General features: G+C 32.4%; 1 protein-coding gene across 1 annotated transcript; it reads left to right on the forward strand.

The window, feature by feature from the left end:
• Positions 1-2,438: 2,438 nt before the first annotated feature.
• LOC107888592 (transcription factor MYB54) lies at positions 2,439-5,131 on the forward strand. Its single transcript, XM_016812753.2, has 3 exons — positions 2,439-3,013; positions 3,096-3,530; positions 3,634-5,131. Exons 1-3 carry the CDS (start codon positions 2,644-2,646, stop codon positions 3,891-3,893), a joined length of 1,065 nt encoding a protein of 354 aa, XP_016668242.1. The 5' UTR covers positions 2,439-2,643; the 3' UTR covers positions 3,894-5,131.
• The last annotated feature ends 15,855 nt before the right edge of the window (positions 5,132-20,986 follow it).

The raw sequence follows: 20,986 nt of genomic DNA on the forward strand, positions 1-20,986 counted from the left end.
AGAATAAATCCCACAGAATATAGACTTGTAGTTTCCTATATTTGTTAAAATAAGTTCAATTCAATTTTCTCTATACAATATTGGAGTGAAATAGGCGTCACACGATTTAAACCCATATCAAATGGGTGTCTAACAATAGCTTTAATCACTGACATTTACAAGTCAAGACAATTTAAAATTATTAGCATTGAAATGAGGCTTGTAATGATATTCACATATTGTTCGAATTGTTGCAACATTTTTGCGTAACATTCACTGTAACTAAATTTTTATCATAACACTTAATTTATTTATGTTAAATGTGTACAATTGAATTAATATTAAAGTTTACCAAATCAAAATTCCGATATCACATTATATATTAAATTAAAAATTATTCGTAATTTAAAATATATTTATAATTTCACTTTCAATGAACAAAAATAAAATAAATATGTAATTTTTGGAGATATCAATTTAATAAATATATAGCAAAGACTCCTCAAAATTCTTGGGGGCCATAGCCCCTTGAGGGTCTAAGTACCATCCTCCCCTGCAGTAAATATAACATTGAATGGGGCCAGCAGCAGTGGCCAACTTGTTTTTTTTAAGCTAGAAAGAATCCCATAATTGATGAAAAAGAAAGAGAGAGGGTTAGGGTTGTCTGATTTCAAGAGAGTTTACACGTGACATGAGGTGACATTCACACGTGTGTAAGTGATGCTAGGGAACAAATGATGAGCATGTTTCAAACACCACTCGCAGTTGTTAAAGGCAGCTAAAGATATAACACAAATATTTACATACATACATATGTATATGTATTATCATTAATTCATGAAACATGCAGTGCACTGTGAGTTTTGGTTTTGATTGCAGATTTTGCAGTGGCTGAAACAATGCAACAGATATAATGGCAGATATATAGGGTCATGAAAACTCAAAGGCCCCTATGAGCAAAAAAAGAAAACTCAAAGACCCCATCAAACCCTTTTTGCTTGCATTTTAATAAAGTATATCAAGCAACTTTAAATTAATGAGTTTTATATATCATTAGTGAATAATAATATTATATGTTATCATTAAATAAAATAAAAAATATAGTGAAGGATTTATAAAAATGATTTTTAAATCATAAATAAATACTTAAAGTTTAAATCCTAAATCTTATATCGAAACCCTAAATTTGAGAATTATTAGTATTTATTTATAATAGTTATAATTAATTAGTATTTAATTTTATTCAAATTAAATTATTCAATGATGAAGTATAATATTATTATTTACGGATGGTACATGAAACTCATGTATTGATTGTACTAAATAATGAAAACAACTTCGAAAAAGTTTTTCCACTTTTAAGATTCAACATGCTTGATCTTAATGTTTTAAGATTTAATGTCTACCTTAATCTATAATCTCTCTCCAATTCTTAAATTGAAAGAAAAACATGCTTAAGCGCTTTCAAACTTGTGTTCTCCTCTTTATTGTAATAACAACGGTGTCAATTAAGTTAAAACTTAATCAATAAAAAATATTATTTTTATTTAATACTTATTTATTATTTTATTTATTATTCAATTTTTAATCTCGACATATTTTTTTATTATTTTCTACAAAAATACCTTTTTATTATTTACATTATATTATTACATATTCAATTTTCATATTATACAAATTACATAATATTTAAAAAAAACTAACATATTATAAACTTGAAAAAAAAAATTGAGTTGGATCGAGCTTCACTCCTCGAATATTGAAGCTTAAATACAATTTGTATATTTTTTTATCCAAATTCATTTTTCAATCTTAATATTTTTATTCAAATTTCAAATATATCACATATTTTGATTTTTACCAAGGGTATAAATAAAACATTAATTCTTACAAGTTGTTGAAGTTCCATTCAAAGAAAGGTAATTACCAAACTGAATTCAAGTAAATTGAACTATCGATCGAGTCAAATTTGAGCATTGTAATACTAGATTCGAATGATTCACTAGTCTAATTAAGCTTTTTTCATTTTAATATATTTATATAATATGAAATCACATTTTTACCTTTATTATATAGAAAGAGTTTAAGTACAAACAAACTCGAACAGAAATACAAGTGAATTAAATTGAACTCGAGTTATAATTTAAGTATGAAAATAAACAAAATTTGGATTATGTCTTGAAAAGCTTAAGGTTGGAAATTGATATTTGATCAAATTTAAACTAAATTTGGAGTCAAACTGGATGGTTACTATTCAGGTTGAACACAAGTAGAATACCCCTAATATTTACTGTAGAATTGTGCGAGTTCCACACGCACTATTAAGTAGCGTAAGAGTATGTCCTTTTGACAGAAAGGGTCAAAGCTGTAGAGTTTCAGGTTCTTTTTTTTTCTATCACAGACTAGTGAAACACTTTCAACAGAAGTTAAGTGTAATTCGTGTGGGAATTTATATATATTTTCTTATTTTCCTGTTAGAAATACAACCAAAAAACAAACACTTCCTAATTCCCCCCCACCAAATCTCTCCAATTTTTTTATTATTATTGTTTTCAGCTTTTTTGCAGACTCTCACTTATTTTCCTTACCAAAACCTCTGATATCTCTCTCACTTTCTTTGTTTTTGTATCTGCAATCTGCACTATCTTTTTACCACTTTGGGATATGAAGATGACCTTGCAACAGTTCCACAACAGCTCCTGCTTTCATCACCAAGAAAATAATGGCTTTTCCAAGTACTACCCCATATATCATCCTCCTTCAAACCGATCAATGGAGGTCTTAAAACCCATAGCGGGGTTTTCATATTGCTTGGAAGATCATTTCTCTGAAGGGTCTGAAATGGGTGCAGTTTCCATGAGTGTTGTGAGGGGAAGAAGTGAAAGTTTTCTCAATGGGAAAGATGTTGGGGTCTCAAAGATTTGCTCTAGAGGACATTGGAAACCAGCTGAGGACTCTAAATTGAAGGAACTTGTTACATTATATGGTCCTCAAAACTGGAACCTTATAGCTGAAAAGTTTCAAGGAAGAACAGGTAAAAATCAGCTTGCAGACTTGTGTGTTTTTTTGTGTTTGAATTTGTTATCAATGAAGCTTTCTTTTACATTATTTTGAAGGTAAAAGCTGTAGATTAAGGTGGTTTAATCACCTTGATCCAAGGATCAACAAAAAGGCTTTTACAGAAGAAGAAGAAGAAAGACTAATGGCAGCTCATAGAGCTTATGGAAACAAATGGGCAATGATTGCAAGACTTTTCCCTGGTAGAACAGATAATGCTGTTAAAAACCATTGGCATGTTATAATGTCGAGGAAATATAGAGAACAGGCTAGTGCTTATAGGAGGAGGAAGCTAAGTCAAGCTGCCATTGGCGACTTTACAGACTCCACTCAAAGCCCATATTTAGCGTCATTTGTTGGCCCTAATGGATCTTACAACAAGGGTTCAACTTCAAGGAAAGAAGATGAAATCAACGGTGGAGATTTGTTTCTTGGGTCAAAATCTAAAAGCTTCAAAGCTTGTGAAAACTCCACACCCTTGGATTTCTTTTCTGGTTTGTTCCTTTTAGTCCCTTCTTAACACTGTTGCATTTACAAGTTCGTATGTTGTTTATTTTGCAGAGAAGCCCATCATAAATTTCTTGGTTTTGTTTACAGATTATAGAAGCCAAGAAGGTTTAATTAGCAGAAACAGTAGGCAATGGAAAATGGTTCAAGAAGAAGCAATGTTAATGCAAGAATCATGTAACCATTATCAGCCATCGGGTTTCTCAGACTCAATGGCATCTGCATCTCAAGTCACAGTGACCGAACCATCGTCGTCATCAGTGAGCCATTTAGAGACGACCATTACGGCACCATCAGCAGCAGCATCATCATCACCACCGTTTATAGATTTTCTTGGAGTAGGAGCTTAGTGAAAGAAGCAAAGGGGTTTCTAAAGAAGGTAAAATGAATTAGAAACTGAAAAAAAGGAAGGGTCCAAAAACTAGCTCAGACATGATTGCAGGGCAAAGAGAAAAGGATCTTTGTTGTGTCATCAGCATCTTTGTCAATGTAAACCATTGTGTCACAAAATCCAAAACGTGAAGCAGTGAAAACTAATAACCCTTTCTCAGTTTTCACACACCCTTACTTTTTCTTTTCTTTCATTTTTTCTTTTTTAATCAAATTAAAACATCACTCCTTTTTTTTAAAATTTAATATATAAATACAAAAATCATAATTTAAATAAAATTGAAATTTTAAGTTAAATTTTTTAGTATAAAATTTTGTAGGTATTGAATTTACATTATAAAACTATTTGTTATGTTAATAAAAAATAAATAGTGTATATAATTATATCGTTTAATAAAAATTTACTTATTTTCTAATTTTAAATCTTATTAATATAATATTTTATATTATCTTTAATAGTTTTTGGATGAATATTTAATTTCTAACAAAAGTATTGAAATAATTTATTTTGAATATAGTTGTTTTTAAAAAGAAAATCAACTTAATCTTTTCAACATTAAGTGATAGTACTTATTTTATTTCATTTTTTTTGTTAAAAATTTTGAATTAATTAAGAATTTATTATAATTATCGAACACATGAAAAATTAAATATTAAAAATTTTCCAACACAGCCTAATTTTTTTTGAACAATAATCTTATTATAGGTTATTATTATACATGCTCTTTTTAATAAATGCCTAGAACTATGTATAGTTCCTCCCGTCCTTTAAATAGGAGGATATTGCACTTCAACACACTCAAACTCACATCCTCCTACATTGATAACAATGTCGATGTCAATCGATCTAAGACTCAATTGACAAATACACCCTAAATTTAAAAGTGAAAGTTTTCTCCTAAACTAAATATGTTTTGAGGTGTCGATTAAATCTTAAATCGATTGGCATCGACACTGTTGTCGGTACAGGAGGACGTGGGTTCGAGCGCGATGAAGTAAATTTGTTCTCCTTTTTAAGAATTGGCAAAGGGGTTATAAATAATTTTAAGTATTGTGTAACAAAATAAATTCGATGTTCCAATTTATGACTCTGTAATCATCATAACTGAGGTAAGAATGATTTGTGGTTTGTACCGTTTAAGCTTACTATGATTTTAATGTAGTTGATAAAATCTTATATATACTTAAAATTTTGATTGATTTGATGTCATCTATAATCGAGTTTTAACTCAGTTATAAAGTTACAAAAAATCTCTTATTTGTACAAAGCAATAGGTATTATTTTAAGGGTAATTTTAGTTTTTCATATAAAATTTAGAACAAATAATTTTACCTAAACGGGAGTTGAACCCAAAACATTATAATTTCAACAAAAGTAATATAATAACCACCAACTCAATAATGTTAACTAATACTATTATAGTGCTTTTGTCTTTTTATACTTTTATATAATCTTTAAATAAAAAATCAAACACCGTGTATCTAAAAATTGAAAACATGTTTAATAAATTTTATATACAAGCTTTTTACCACTCCACCTATTGTTATTGTTGAATAAATTTTAAAAGAATTTTTTTTTTCTACCCAATGACATAATCTAATATCTAGTTAAAATTTTGATTGAGTTGATGACATCCATAATCAAGTTCTAATTCAGTTATAAACTTACCAAAAGTCTCTTATTTATACAAAGCAATAGATATTATTTTGAGGGTAATTTCACTTTTTTTATATAAAATTTAGAATAAATACTTTTAATTAACGGGAATTAAATCCAAAAAGTTACGATAAACTTTATGATTTCAACTAAAGCAATATAATAGCTACCAACTCAACAATGTTAACTAATATTATTATAGCACTTTTATCTTTTTATACTTTTATATATTTTTTAAATAAAAAATTAAATACCACGTATCCAAAAATCAAAAACATGTTTAATAAATTTTATATACAAGTTTTTTATCAGTCCACTTATGATTTTTGTTGAATAAATTTTAAAAGAAAATGTTTTATAATGTAATATATATTTAAAAACTACATACATCTGTATATATTGATTTCTATGATAGTGATAAATGTGATGCAATGGAAATGGAAAAGATGTACCAGAAATGAGAGATGGAGAGTGATGCTAATGGTGGTGAGAGCAGTAACAGAATAAGGAAAGTGATGGGGTGGAACAACAGTGAGGCTAATAAGTTACAAAACAGATGAAAACAAAAACAAAAACATTGGTCACTTTTCAAAACATACAATTTTCATGGGGCTTTACAATCCTGGATGAGATATGCTTTCTTTTGTCATAAAGCATATTTTAGACACCTGCTGTGTTGAACTCGATAGTTATAATTATATTACACGAATATCAGATAAAAAGATAATTTGAAGTTATGGAATAATGATAAATCTGATTTTTATAATTGAAATAAGAGATGGATATAAAATTTGAATTACGTAGTTCGGAAACTTCTTGTATCTATGAGACATTGATTACAGAGTAATTCATTATAAATCAGTTTGTATAAGACGCGATTTAAGTCTAACTCACTAAGTTACGATCAGTAAGAACAATTTATTTACAATAACATTGCATTAGAATGAAACCCTAACATGAATAGAATAATTTCTCTCTCAATTTCATCGAGTAACAAATAAAAGCCTTCTTTTAAATAGGCATACATTGGCTTGTAATTTTTGTTTAGTAAATGTAGGTGTATATCTCCTTAGTTTTTGCTTCAAGTAGGTCTTAAATAAGAAAACAAATATTAGAAATCTTTTAGGAGTAGTTTTCTTTTGAAAATTAGATCTCTTTACTTGAAACTTGATCACATTAAAAGTCTTCAAAAAAGCCTTTATTTGACTTTTAACTTCTTCAAAATTAATATCTTTTTAAATACACAAATCAGACTAAAACTTTTGAAATCTTTTTTTTCTTGATCTAATCTTTTCTCCATTCATAATCTTGAGGTTTACTAAAAATCCCTTGCTGAAAATTTGGAAAGATCGAGAAGTGATTGAGGGAGTGCCTACTCCCTAAACCACTATGATAGAATGTTCAGTTTTCGTATTTGTGTTATTGACAATTTATTGATCCATATTTTTTGGGACGTGCTAATATTGTGGATTGTATCTAGCCCATCAATGAAGATCATATGACTTGAGGAAACATATTTGAAGAATCGGATCTGATCGAGTCATGTTTATCTAATCCCTTAGATCAAAGAAGTTGGACTGGATCGAACCAGTCAAGATTTAACTGTCAACAGTCCTTGTTTATTTTGTTTGTTATTATTAAACTGTATTCAACTTATATAGTGGTTGTTTTATAGGGATTTTGATTAATCTTCTTTGTGCTAGCAAGTCTCAAATTAGTCTATATAATTGAGGGACTAGTATAGGTTGATGTACAGAAAATTGATAGCACTTAACATGTTCAAGTGAGGAACATTATTTGTAATAGTGCATTTGATTGTAAAACCTTTGTGTTGTGGTTTTACATAATAAGTTCACAATGGTGACTTCAGTGGTGAGGAATCTAGTCTTCAAAGGTACAAAAGTGAGGAAATTGCCATTGGGGTGTGATAGTTTTAGGATCACTTGTTGTAAGTGTTTGAAGATAGTGGATACTTTTCACTGAGCTAGACTCAGCAAACGTAGAAAAATTGAACAACATAAAGTTGTAAGTGTTTGAAGGTAGTGGATACGTCTCACTAAGCTAGCCTCAGCAAACGTAGAAAAACTGAACAACATAAACAAACTTTGTGCCCCCTATTTATTTCTTGTTTTTGGCAATGCTTGAAGAAGCACTTACTCCTTTAGCCACTACTTTCAAGCACATAGTTTATATCTCAACAACTTTTCAATCTAATATCTCAAAACGATGTAAGTAAATAGTCAAGAATTTTTGGGGATTTTTTTTCACAATCAAACAAATCACATAACTAAGGTAATAGCTTAAGGAGTGCCAAATACTGCCCTTAACGATATTTTGTTGTATAGCACATCTTCTAGAATTCAGCAAGTTCTTTTGTTCAAAAGAACATGACCAGGAAAAATAAATAATTTCTTTTCTCAAAATAACAAGGGCAGGAACAACAAATAGATCACAAGGTGAAAATATTCTTTAACTTAAGAGGGTGGAGAAAAAAGTGAGTGGGGAATGCTACATTTTTTCTTTCTTTTTTTTCTTGCATGTGTTTATAAAGATAATTAAGTCAAATATTTATAGCATAATTGCTGGATAAAAATTGGATAGGTGAGTAAAGAAAAATAAGATAAGTAAGTTTGACTTAGATAAAAAAAAAAGGTTTAAAGTAGTTCAATGAATCTAGTATTGGTTAAAAACAGCCTCCAACGGTTAAGCTATTCCTAATTTTAAAAAATATAATGTATTATGCTATTTCTATAAAAGGATCAAACTTCGTGTTATTACCACATGTTGGGGATATCCATCGGTTTACACTTCATTGGCCTGTTGGGCCTAGTTCTCATGCACGTGAGCACAACCCCTCAACTTGGTTCTTACAAGCCCAACGATATATAATAGTTTATAAGAAAGGGTCTCAAAGTTTTCCTAAGGAATGTAGGATTTTGTTCTTTTGAAATACCTCAATTTTTCTAACAATCACCTACATATTTCAAAAGAATTAAGGAAAAAAAATTAGTTTTTCTTTTTTTGATATAATGCATTGACTCTAATATCTTTTAGACTATAAACTAGAGCTAGAATAAATGAAACATAATTTACAGAATAATTGGTTAAACTTTAAGTTTCTATGAACCAAGAATTTATTATGTAAATTAAAATTCTCACGAATCATATTATACCCACGATATTTTTTGTTCAACGCGGTTGTCGCTAATAAACCATTTATGTTCCTAAGTTTTCATGAGTGCTCTAGAGATTTCACCAAAAATCTCATAGAAGAAACTTCACTTCACACTCACATATGTCAATCCATCAAGTATACACTACAAAACACACCACCTATGAAGGATAAGGATTTGATTAAATGTTTACTCAGCCTTACTTTCTTTGTAGTTTTAGCACTATTTACACTATAGGAAGGACATAATTTTTATAGTGCTCAATAAATCAAATAAGGATTTGTTATTACCCATATGAACCTAATTCATGTGACCGTCAATCACATAAGTAATAGTTCATTCCCCTTGATGTTTTATTATTAGTTTTCTCCCAAAAGTTTAGTCAAAGAATTGGTCAATTTTACTTCTGGCTACATAATCCATGGATCATGGCTATATATTCTTTAAAACTACCTTATCATTGACCATTTGCATATATGCCCAGAAATAAGCAAAATATGAAACAATTTAAAGGTGCGGTTTTACTGCAAGTGTATAGGTCCAATTGTAATACAATTTTTTTACAACAACATATGGAAGTATTCTGAGGATCGTACCCAAGGGATTGTCAAATTGGTAAATGTGATTTTCAAGTTAATTACGAGTTAAGCAATTATGAATCTGATTGAGTCAGAAATTATTAGCACAACCAAATAAAAAGGATATTTAAACTAATTCTAAATTAACAAATTAAACAAACTAATCTAATTTTCTTCCATATTGCTTTGAATAATGTAAATGATAAATCAGTGGTCAATTGACTAGTCGATTGCAAACTAAGCTAATAACCTATTGCGATTATACCTCTTGCCACTCCCAACTAAGAATCTCCTCTTGGTCTCATCCTAACTTGGAATTACCACCTAAGTTTTCTAGGTCTCACCTAGGCACATAGTTCTCCTCTCAGTCTTACTAGTCAACAAAAGTATATAAAACTAAAAAGAAAAGTAAAATATAAAAGTAAAATATTTTCTACCCTAATCTAATTCTCTATATAAAACTTGTTCGTAGTCTAAATCTAATTGTCTTTGGTTGATAAAAACAAGTTATATTTATAATAGAAAACAAGTGAAACTATCAATTACACATTTTCCTCTATTACAATATCCAACTAAGGCAAGTTTGACCAGCTTTTCCCGTTGATTGCCTTTCATTGTTTTAGTAGATTTGTTAATTACGCAACTTGATTTGTGATATTGAGTTTGGATGTCATGATGCTAGTAGTTAGAGGGCTTTAGATCATAACACCTCAAGTCTAGTGTTGTGACTTTTCTCAATCTCCTCAATCTATTTTCAGGGTCGATGTCACGACACCACAGGCCGATGTCACTACATTGATAGTCAAGGGCCTTGGTATCACAACTCGACAAGTTTCAGGTCGCGACACTAAGGCTTCCCAAGGTGGCCTCCTTGAAATAATGAAAGAGTTGATGTCACGACATATCCCTAATGTCACGAAATTGAGAGTCATCATGCTCCATGTTGCGACATTGACATCCTAAGGTTACAATACCAGAGCTACTTCCTTCATTCTTTCCTCATTCTTCCTCTATTAAATCTTTGAATGTAATAGTTAGATTTCTAATAACCTGAAAACTAGAGATAATTGGAGAACTAGATTGAAAGAGACTGCAACTTGGCGGCCTCTATTGTAAGAAATAGGAAAGCTAAAACCAAATTAGAAATTGTTGAGAACCAAACCTGGTTCGGTTAGAATGGAACACATCAGTTCCTTAGTAGAAGACATAATGATTGTAAATAGAGAGTCCTCATAAGGTTGGAAATAGCACGGGAAAGGCTATAAATAGTTACAAAATGGCTTCCCAAGGATATTTTTCTTATGGATTCTTTTTCATTTTCTCTCTTCTTCACCTTATTCGGTTGCTTTGAAAAAGAGGAAGCCATGAAAGGTTCTATATAAAGCAGACTTCATGAGGATTGAGATGGAAAAGTAGGGAAACCAGCAAGCTATAAGATTCTTAGCCTATCTATATGCGTAAAATAAGGTAAATGAAGTTATGGATCTCCAGAACTGTCTTAAGGGTTCTGCATGTTATGAAAGTTTAAGCATTAAGATGGAAAGAAAGTTTAACCAGCAGATTTTTGTTGTAACTCTTAGCTACAAAGAGAATGAAAGCTCTTGTGTTCAAGAAAGCTAAGTTGCAGAAACTATAAAACTTCAGGTGAGTTCTAGATTCCAAACCTACTAAAATCATTTATGTTGTGTGAGTATGCCATGTTGCATATGCATGAAACAATCATAGTATAACATACATCGCATGGCCATGAAATATGAAGATATTTGCATACATTGCATGACTGTAGGAAAAAACCTTAATGGGATAGATGGATATAGAAAGGGAACTGGTGAGTAAACCTATTAGTTGGGGTGTTTGAGCATTAAGGTTAGGTGGTGTAAAGGAGGTAATGAGAGAAGGATTCGAGAAATAAAAATTATGGAAAAGTATTTATAGCAATGGTGGTAATCGACTGGTCCTTCAAGGCGAGACCATGACGACGGTATTGGTGGAAGACCATAGATGAAAACGGCTATGGCAATCTGGTATAAGGTACGTAATGTAAGACCATAGATGAAAGGTGTCATGGCAACATGGTAAAAGGTATAAGGTGTATGGAATAAGACTATAAATGAAAGATGCTATGATAGTTTGGTATAAGGTACATAGTGTAAGACCATGTATGAAATATGTGTAATACTCGGTTCCTAATAAACCCAAAAATTAATAATAATGAAAGGAATAAATTGAAAAAAAATCTCAAGCTAGATGCCTCTATTGAAAGAAATGGGAAAGTTAGAAACCGAGTTAGACATAGTTGAAAAATAATTTTAGTTCGATTAGGATGGAACTTATCGATTCCTTAGTGGAAGACATAATAATTAGCAATGGACAGATCTCACAAGGTTGGTAATAGCAGGGGAAGGGCTATAAATAGTTGGGAAACAGCTTCTCAATGATGATTTTCTTCCCAACCTTGCTCATTTTCTTTTCTTCACCATCTTCAATTAATTTGAAGAAGAGGGGGTCATGGAAGGTTCTACATAAAGCAGGCTCTAGAAGGATTAAGTTGAAAAAGAAAGAAAACCAGCAAACGAGTAAGATTTTTAATCCTTCTATGTATGTAAAGGTTAATAAATGAAGATAAGGATATTTAGAATTATTTTAAAACTTTTGCATGTTTTTGGATAAATGGGATTAAACCGAGAATATTGAGTATAACTTATGATATTGATTGTAATGCTTAGCTGCTAGGAGAATAGATGCTTTAGCATTCGAGGAAGCTAAGCTGTGGAAATGATATAGCTTCAGGTGAGTTCTAAAAACTCAAACCATGGACGTTATGATTTATGTTGTTTAAGTATGCCATGAAAAGCATGTTCTGCATGAAATATGATGATATGTGTATGCATTGCATGATTGTGGAAAAAACCTCTTTGCGAATAGATGAAGATAAAAAAAGAAATGGGGAGTAAACCTATTAGATACCGCCTCATATGAAGTTTTGGGCCTTACGAATGTGGTGTTTGAGCATCAATGTTAGGTGGTGTAAATGAGTTAATGGGAAGAGGATTCGAGAAATGAAAATTATAGAGAGTTCAACCAGAGAAAGGTCTTGAGGAGAGTCGAGTAGCTCGGAGGATTAGATGGAGTCTGCCACTATGATAACAAACACTCTTCTTGAGTGAATAGGAAGTAAATTTATGTTTAGTCTATTTTACATTGTTACCCTCGAGTGATAGGGTTTAACTATGGTGTAGTAAAGGAAATCACTAAGTTCATTTGAACTTACAGTAGTTTGGCCAATGTTAGCAGGATTTGTGAGGTTGATCGATGACTCAGAGGAGGGATCAAGCCAGATGGAGAGGAAATCGAGGATCCCAAGTAGTTAAAATCATGCACGTAAGAAAGGGGTACCATTGGAGGCTTCGCCTCAGGAATTGTTATATCCAGATAGTGCCCTTAAAATCGAGGTAATGGAGTAGTTAGCTTTTAATCAAAGTTGTGAGAGATTCATTGTAAATGAACAATCTAATTAGAGACAAAAATATAAGAGACTAAACATTTAATGGCTTGAGGCCTTAGTTGTAAGAATTATTATTTTTAATATCATTATTAGATTATTTTGTTCTTAGACTGTTTAATAGCGGCTAAGTTATCCAAATATTAAAAATAGGTGAACATGGTCCATTTGTGATACTCCATACCTGAATCCTATGAACGAGTCGAGTGTGGGGTGTTACAAGAAGTCATAACGACATGGTACAAGGTGTAAGGTATATGACGTAAGACCATGAATGAAAAATGTAATGGTGGCATGGTATAAGGTATGAGGTATACGGTGTAAGACCTAGACGAAAGATGCTATGGCATCCAAGTATCACGAGTGAGACCATGGATGAAAGAATCCATGGCATCATATGATAGTACGCCAGGATGGCGAACCGGTTTAAGACCATAGGAAAAAGGCTCCATGGCATCCATAGAATAGATACTCCGCTGGGATAGTAAACACAGAATAGATAGTCTGTTAGGATAGTAAACACAAAAAAGTAATAGTCTGCTGGGACAGTAAACATAAATAGAGTCTCCCAGGACAATAAACAAGGGGTAAGCCCGATGGGAAGAAAGAAAAGAGGTCAGAAGGCATAAAACCATAGCTCGACTACAGCAACCCATAGAGTCTGCTAAGACAAGGGAAATGAGATGAGACAGGTATAAGATCATAGCTCGGTTATGAGAACCAACAAAGTCTACTGTGACGTACATGCAGATAGTTCGTCAGAACATAAAGCATAAGGTAAACTAATAGAGCGTCAAATATAAGAAACTACGTAGGTTGAAGAAGGGTCAAAAAAAAGTGGTAAAGATAGATGTGTGAGCCAACAAGGCATGGGTAAAGACCCAAGAAGAATTAGAGGAAGATAAATCATGCGAGAGTTGGCCTGATAATGAAAATGAAAAAAAAATTATCTAAGGATCGCAAGAAAGTATCCAAAATCAAAAGCCACCAGGAAACGCTCTATGAAACTGGTAAACGAGAGACAAATCACATGAGAATATTGAGAGACGCACTCTCAGGATAAGGAATCTTCCCAAGAGATAGAATGTCTATCAAAACTATTCCTAGTAGAGGAAGGTCTACTGCGATGCAGCCCTAAGGTAGTAATTCTGTAGGGAGAATTTAAGTAAAAGGGATAGAAGACTTGAACACTCGCATAAACAATGGCCTATTGGATGGATAAATCAGATTGTAATTCCCAACTAGAATATGTATGTAACACCCTGAATTTGGGCCTTGTGCGTGAAAATTTCGTAGTTGAAGGCTTGTTTTAGTGGTTAAGTGTGCTGAGAAGTGTTGGAGAAGTCCTGGGTTCAAACCTGGACTCTAGCAAAAATTTTGGTTTAAGGTGAATCAAACCCTGGTGTAGTAGGTAGGCCTTAAGAATATTGTTGGAGAAATTGTGACACAGAAACCTTGTGGCTTAGTGGCAAGTAGCGTGTGAAGCATTTAAGGGGAGGCATGGGTTCGAATCTCATGGCAAGCAAAGAGCATTTATTTTGCTAACAGGGGGCGGCAAGAGTTGGTGTTGAATTTAAACTCTGATGATGGAGGGATCCCACATCGGGAAGCTAACATAAGAGTGGATGCGAAGCTGGCTTTAAATAGAGAGAACCATGAGGAGAGTAAAGGTTCCTTTCTTGGCTGATCCCTTTCGCTTTATGGTGTGCTCGTTTGGGTTGGGAGTCGGCTAAGAGTGCTCGGAGCGTGGATTAATTCCAGTCTCCAATCAGGTGTGTGTTTCTCACTACTCTAGCTGTAGGATGGTTACTTCGGGCCGCGATGGGCCGAAAGGGGCCATGTGGGCCCATGGGCCTACGGGCCCAATTGGATAAGTTGTTTGATTGTGTAGTAAATATTGGACTAGGCTAGGTGAATCTCATATCTGTGGCTAGATTTGGGCTAAAAGGGCCACACGAGCATGTGGGCCCATTTAGGCCGAGAATAGGCTTTAGGGCCATTCGTATTGTTATCCATGTTTAGAATACTTTAGTTTACCAAATTACCAAAATACCCCTGGTTTGTAAAATCACTAAAATACCCTTGGTTTATAAAATCACCAAAATACCCCTGGTTTGTAAAATTACCGAAATACCCTTTGTTTACAAAATTACCAAAATACCCCTAGTTTGTAAAATTACTAAAATAACTTTTGTTTATAAAATTACCAAAATACCCCTAGTTTGTAAAATTACAAAAATACCCCTAATTTGTGAAATTACCAAAATACCCCTGATTTGTGAAATTACTGAAATACCCTCGACCTATAAAATTATTGAAATACCCTCGACTTGTAAAATTACCAAAGTACCCTTGATTTACAGAATTACCATTTTACCCTCGATTTACAAAATTACCGAAATACCCTTGTAGGGTAGAAATATCGAAATACCCCTGTAGGGTAGAATTATCGCAATACCCCTGTAGGGTAGAATTACCGAAATACCTCTATAGGGTGGAATTACCGAAATACCCTTGTAGGGTAGAATTACTAAAATACCCCTGTAGGATGGAATTACCGAGATACCTTGTGGGGTAAAATTATCATTTTGCCCCTAAAGTGTTAAATGACTATTTTGCCCTTGTGGTCAAGTGACTAACTTGGACTGTGTGGTTGGCGAATTTGATTGTGAATATATGTTGGTATATGAATGACTTGACTGTGATTGTTTGATTCAAATATGGGCATGACATTCTGCATACATGACATGTTGCATGGGTTGGGATTTTGTACGGAGGAAGATCTGATCTGTTAAGATCGCATGGTTGCTTGACGACTATGGATCCACCGAAGGCTTAAGAGCAGTATATTCGTACTGATTTGATAAGGCTGCACGGGTCACCCAAGACGACTGTGGGCCGACCAATGGCTGAGTGCCGGTCATATTTACCCGAGGCTGTGTGCCGACTATATTACCGTCGCTGATGGCTATGTGCCTAACATGATACAACTACCGATGGCTTAAAGCCTTCTGATTATGGCTTTGTGTCAACCTACATATGGCTCTGTGCCAACCTGATTATGGTTGTGTGCCAAACGTATTTGCCTAAGGCTATGTGCCAATATATGGTTATTGACGACTCTGTGTCGATCACATTTACCTAGGGCTGTGTGCCAGTTATGTTACTCTAGTTGATGGCTATGTGCCTAACATAATGCAGTTATCGATGGCTTTGTGCCACGTATTCTGTTAAGTGGCTTTGCCACATTATCTGTTTCTGGTGGCTATGCCACAAATATCTGTTCTGGTGGCTCTGCCACAATATCTGTATTTGGTGACTCTGTCACAATATCTGATAACTGAGCAGCAATGCTGCAACTGTGGAGTGTAGGGCTGGGTGGGTTGAGCTATTCCCCACATGGAGTGTAGGGCTGGTACGGGTGGAGTGTAGCGGTTGGTTATAGGCTGGATTGGGTTGGGATTGCATTCACATTCTGATTTTTGATTCTGTTACCTGATACTGATTCTGATTTTGATTCTGTTACCTGATACTGATTCTGATTCTGATTCTGTCACCTAATTCTGATTCTGATTCTGATTTTGATTCTAGTTCTGATAATGTTTCTTATTCTGTAATGGGTTAAAGCCCATCTGGTACTGTCTGTTAAAATGGGCTAAGGCCCAATTGATACTGAAACTGTAAGTAGGGCTGGGGCCAACTTTTAATTCTTTTATATGACTGATTGTTCCTTTTATATAGTAGGGGATTTCACACTGAGTTTTCGTAAACTCACCCCGTTTATTAACCTTTCAGGTAATTTCCAGCCTTAGACAGATCGGGGCTGCGAGGGGCTCGGAGGAAGCCACACACACTGTTTATGTTATAGTTTTGATTATTGCTTTTAAATGTTTTTATGTGGGTTGTAGTAAAGCCGTTGTAATTTTTTGGATTTCAAATTTGGAATTTTATTTATTGTTCTTATAATTGCTAGTATTAGAACACGGTTTTCCAAAGCAACTACTGTTGTTCAAAACATCACGTAACCGCAATTGTTTTTAAATTAAACTTCCGCAACTGCCAGGATTTTTTACAAAATTGTTAAGAATGTTATTTAGCTGAGGTTTTCTAACAAGGTTTAAAAAGGGTACAAGTTTTTAATTATTAAGAAGGGTTTTTAATGGAAACATGGTTTCCGAAAAATACTTCAATATGACACGCCAGATTCGAGCTAAACTTCCAGGCCAGGTTTGGGGTATTACAATGTAAGTTCCCATGTAAGGTCTCGTAAGTAGGGCAGATTACTAAAGGTAACCCAACAGCTCGGACGCTGGAGGGTAAGGGAAGTGAAGGTAGATTTGCCAGAGCGGCAACGTTTAGTACCAATCAGTCAGTTTGACGGGATGTCAATAGGTCTTTTAGGACTAAATTACAAATAAGGAGTTCACCAAGGATTATTTTGATCTATAAGGTTCGACACAGGAGGTAAAATGTACGAATTTCTAGTATATGAAATGTACGAAGTAATGCGTGAGGGTTCGCAGACAAGGCAGGGTATACGAGACTCCATCAAGAGGTTACGAGTTCAACCAGAATAGGAAGAATGAATGTTTGGATAAGAACAGGGGGTTCAATATATTTTCATATGGTCTCTTACACCCTCCCAAATGGGACATGATTTATTTTAAGTTGGCATAGTGAAGGAACTTACTAAGTTAATTTGAACTTACAACAGTATAGTTGATGTTTACAAGACTTGCGAGGATGGTTGATTAAGGACTTAGAGGAGGGACCAAGCCAGATGTTGTTGAGAACAAGTAATTGCAGATGGTTCTGAGTCATGTACATAGGAATGGGGTACCATTGGAAGCTACATCTTTAGATCAATCATATTGTAACCAGACGACATTCTTAGAGTCTAGATTCTGAAATTAGTTAACTCTAAGTTAGAAACTAAAAGGGTCTTATTGTAACAAACAGTCTATTTAGAGACAAAAATTTAAAAGACTAAACATTTAGTAGCTTAAAGCCTTGGTTGTAAGATTTATTATTGGTTCTATTTTTAGTCTGTTTTATAACAGTTAAGTTAGGAAAAAATTAAGGATAGTTGAACCCGGTCCATTTGTGATGCTTTATACTCGGATCTGACGAACGGATTGGGTTGGGGTGTTATATTGAAAGTGCCTTAGCCATACATTAAGCTTAAATGGACATGTAATTGAGGTTTTTACTCATAAAAGCATTAAGACAACTAAAATTGCATTAAACATAAATTATAACTAAAATAAGAAAAAAATGATAAAAAGACTCGAACAACTAAAAAATAAGCTATTTAAGTGTGAAAATAGTTTAATTTGTCATATTGAAGTATGACGTATCAATCACATCACATTTTAGACAAAATGGGTTTATTTTTATCATTTAAATTTTTATTCTTTGCGATGGTTCCAATTAGCAATTATAATGGGCGAATATAAAAGGTGCTGGTTATACTTTTTGAGAAGTTTTTCAACCACTTAGCTTCAATCTCGGCCGACTCTAAAGCAATAAATTCTAACTCCATGGTAGAACTCCATGGTAGATTTAGTTATAAAAGTTTGTCTGGCTAATTTTCAAGTAACTACACCACTGCTAAGGGTGGACACATAACCACTAGTGGATTTTATCTCATCTGAATCTAAAATTTAGTTAGCATCATTGTATCGATCTAATACAACGAGTAATCCACTAAATAGAATACCACACTTCATAATGTGTTTCTAATATTTCATTAATCTAACTATAGCATCCTAATACACATGATTTGAGTTGTGTGTATCTTCTAATCTATCATACATCATATTCTATATCAAATCAAGTGCAATTAATCAAATGCACTAAACTCTTGATAATCTGTGCATACTCAACTTGAGTAACATAGTTGCCCCTCTTTTTTTAAAAAAAAATTAGGTATTAACATCACAAAGAGTACTCATAGGTTTGACATCAAAATCTTCAAACTTCTTTAAAAGTTTCTAAATACATTTTTGTGATACCATTATACTATCACCTTTCATTATGATTTTAACATCAATATTCTAACACCCCAAATTTTTTGATATAGTAAGTGGCAATGTTTTGGGAACTGCTATACTGAAGTTTTGAGAAAATTCAATAATGAAACTAATAAAGAGAATTTTTAAAAAGGATTATAAAGATTTATTGTTGGAAATCAATGAAGTAAATTTTGGATGTGAAGGTAAAAGATTAAGTGAAAAGTTGAAAAAGTATAAGAACTAGAGTGTAAAGTGACCGATATGAGAAATCATAGATTAATAATGATTTTATAATATTATTTTGACATGGATATGTATTTGTATCGAGAAAAGCAAGTTTGGAATAAATTGAATAAAATAAAAAGTAAATAGAACAAATTGCAAAATTTCCAATTTTGGCCAAGAAAGAATTAAAATGCAAAAATGCATTGTTGGATAGCATTATGGACATTTATGATGCTATGAGAATATTTAAAATGTTAAATGTTGTAATTGATATTAATATGGTTGATGCCACGACGTCAACAGTATATCTGACTCGGCCTGAATAGTTGATAGGGTAATCAAATTTATAATTCATTATTAACAGTTCAAATCATACTTCATCATTTCTAATTTATCATCAGTTCATCAATTTATCATATAATACAACATGTTCCAACTCAATTTTATGCCAAATTTCAATTATCAATCAAATCATGAAACTTCCATTTTATTTAATTTAGTCTTTGTCTCGATAATCAATCTTAACCATAACAATTCAGCCCAAATAATAATCAATAATCACTTCAACTCCATATAATGCAAAATGACATGAATATGCAAAAAATAAATGGTTCACAAATCGTAGAAATACAAACCAAAATTTTTAGCTATTCGTCATCCATTTTCTATTTCCTTTTCCCTCTCAACAGCTTTGGATCAAGATTAGCTAAATAAAATCATAAAACAGATAATATTATCAAATTCTATTCAAATTATAACCAATCACAAAATCAAGCATACTTTATAGTTTACTCAATTTAGTCCATAAACCCAAGACAAACATAACTTTAAATCCAAAACTTTGGATTGAAATTCGATTTCAAAATTACTCATTAAAGACCTCCTATTTCTTATTCCTATAGGAATTTCACGTAAATTTTAAATTTTATTCAATTTGGTCCCTAATGTACAAAACTAACAATTAAGCTTTACAATTTAGTCTTTTTCTTAAACTAAGCTTGATTTCTATCAATTTAACACCTAAATGATTCAATTCTCAACAATGGCATCTCATCAAAACTTTACCAATCGATCAAATTGATCCTTGGGTTAGCTTACTCAAGCTTCCAAGATAACAATAAAATCTATAAAAATCAAAGGAAAATGGCTAGAAACTTACTTGAAATTGAAGTTAAAAGCTTGAAAACCCTCAAAATGGTGTTAATCCTTTCTTCATGTCTTCAATTTGATTGAAGAAGATGAGTCCTTCTCTCTTTCCATCGAAATTCAGTTTATATAGTAGGATTAATTAGTTAATTAAGTTAATTAACCTTAATTTAATCAAATAAACTTAATTTGTTTAAGTTAATGGCCATTTCATTTTACCATCCACTAATACACATTTAAACATGGTTTAATTGCTGTTTTGAACCTTTGATTAATTGCAATTTAAGTCCCCAAGCCATTTCCTAATTAAAAATCTATAGCAGTTAGACTTTATAATTTAGTCCCTGGGCTTTAATTAACCACAATTTCGGCCAAATTGACCATCCAAAATTTAATTCATTTATATAATAACTTCATAAATATCTTTCTTTAATATTTATGGACTTATTTTATGGAAATAAGGTCCCGAAATCGTAATATTTGATATCATTGGAAATCAAGGCGTTACATTAATGACTTTGCTCATTCAAAAGGAAGGTAAGTTCTCAAGGAACCATCCTTACGTTGTTGGATTAATATTGATAAATCCTTAGAGTTTAAATGGTAAAATGTTAATATGTGATCAAATTTTAATGTTTAAGTAAAGAAAATAGTTTAATAAAATGAAAGTAAAAGAAAATAGTTTAATAAAATGAAAGTAGAGATAAATGTGAATTTGCATAATCTTGGACTAAAATGTGAATGTGCTATAATATGAA

This window comes from Gossypium hirsutum, chromosome A09 (assembly GCF_007990345.1).
Source record: "Gossypium hirsutum isolate 1008001.06 chromosome A09, Gossypium_hirsutum_v2.1, whole genome shotgun sequence".
NCBI lineage: Eukaryota > Viridiplantae > Streptophyta > Magnoliopsida > Malvales > Malvaceae > Gossypium > Gossypium hirsutum.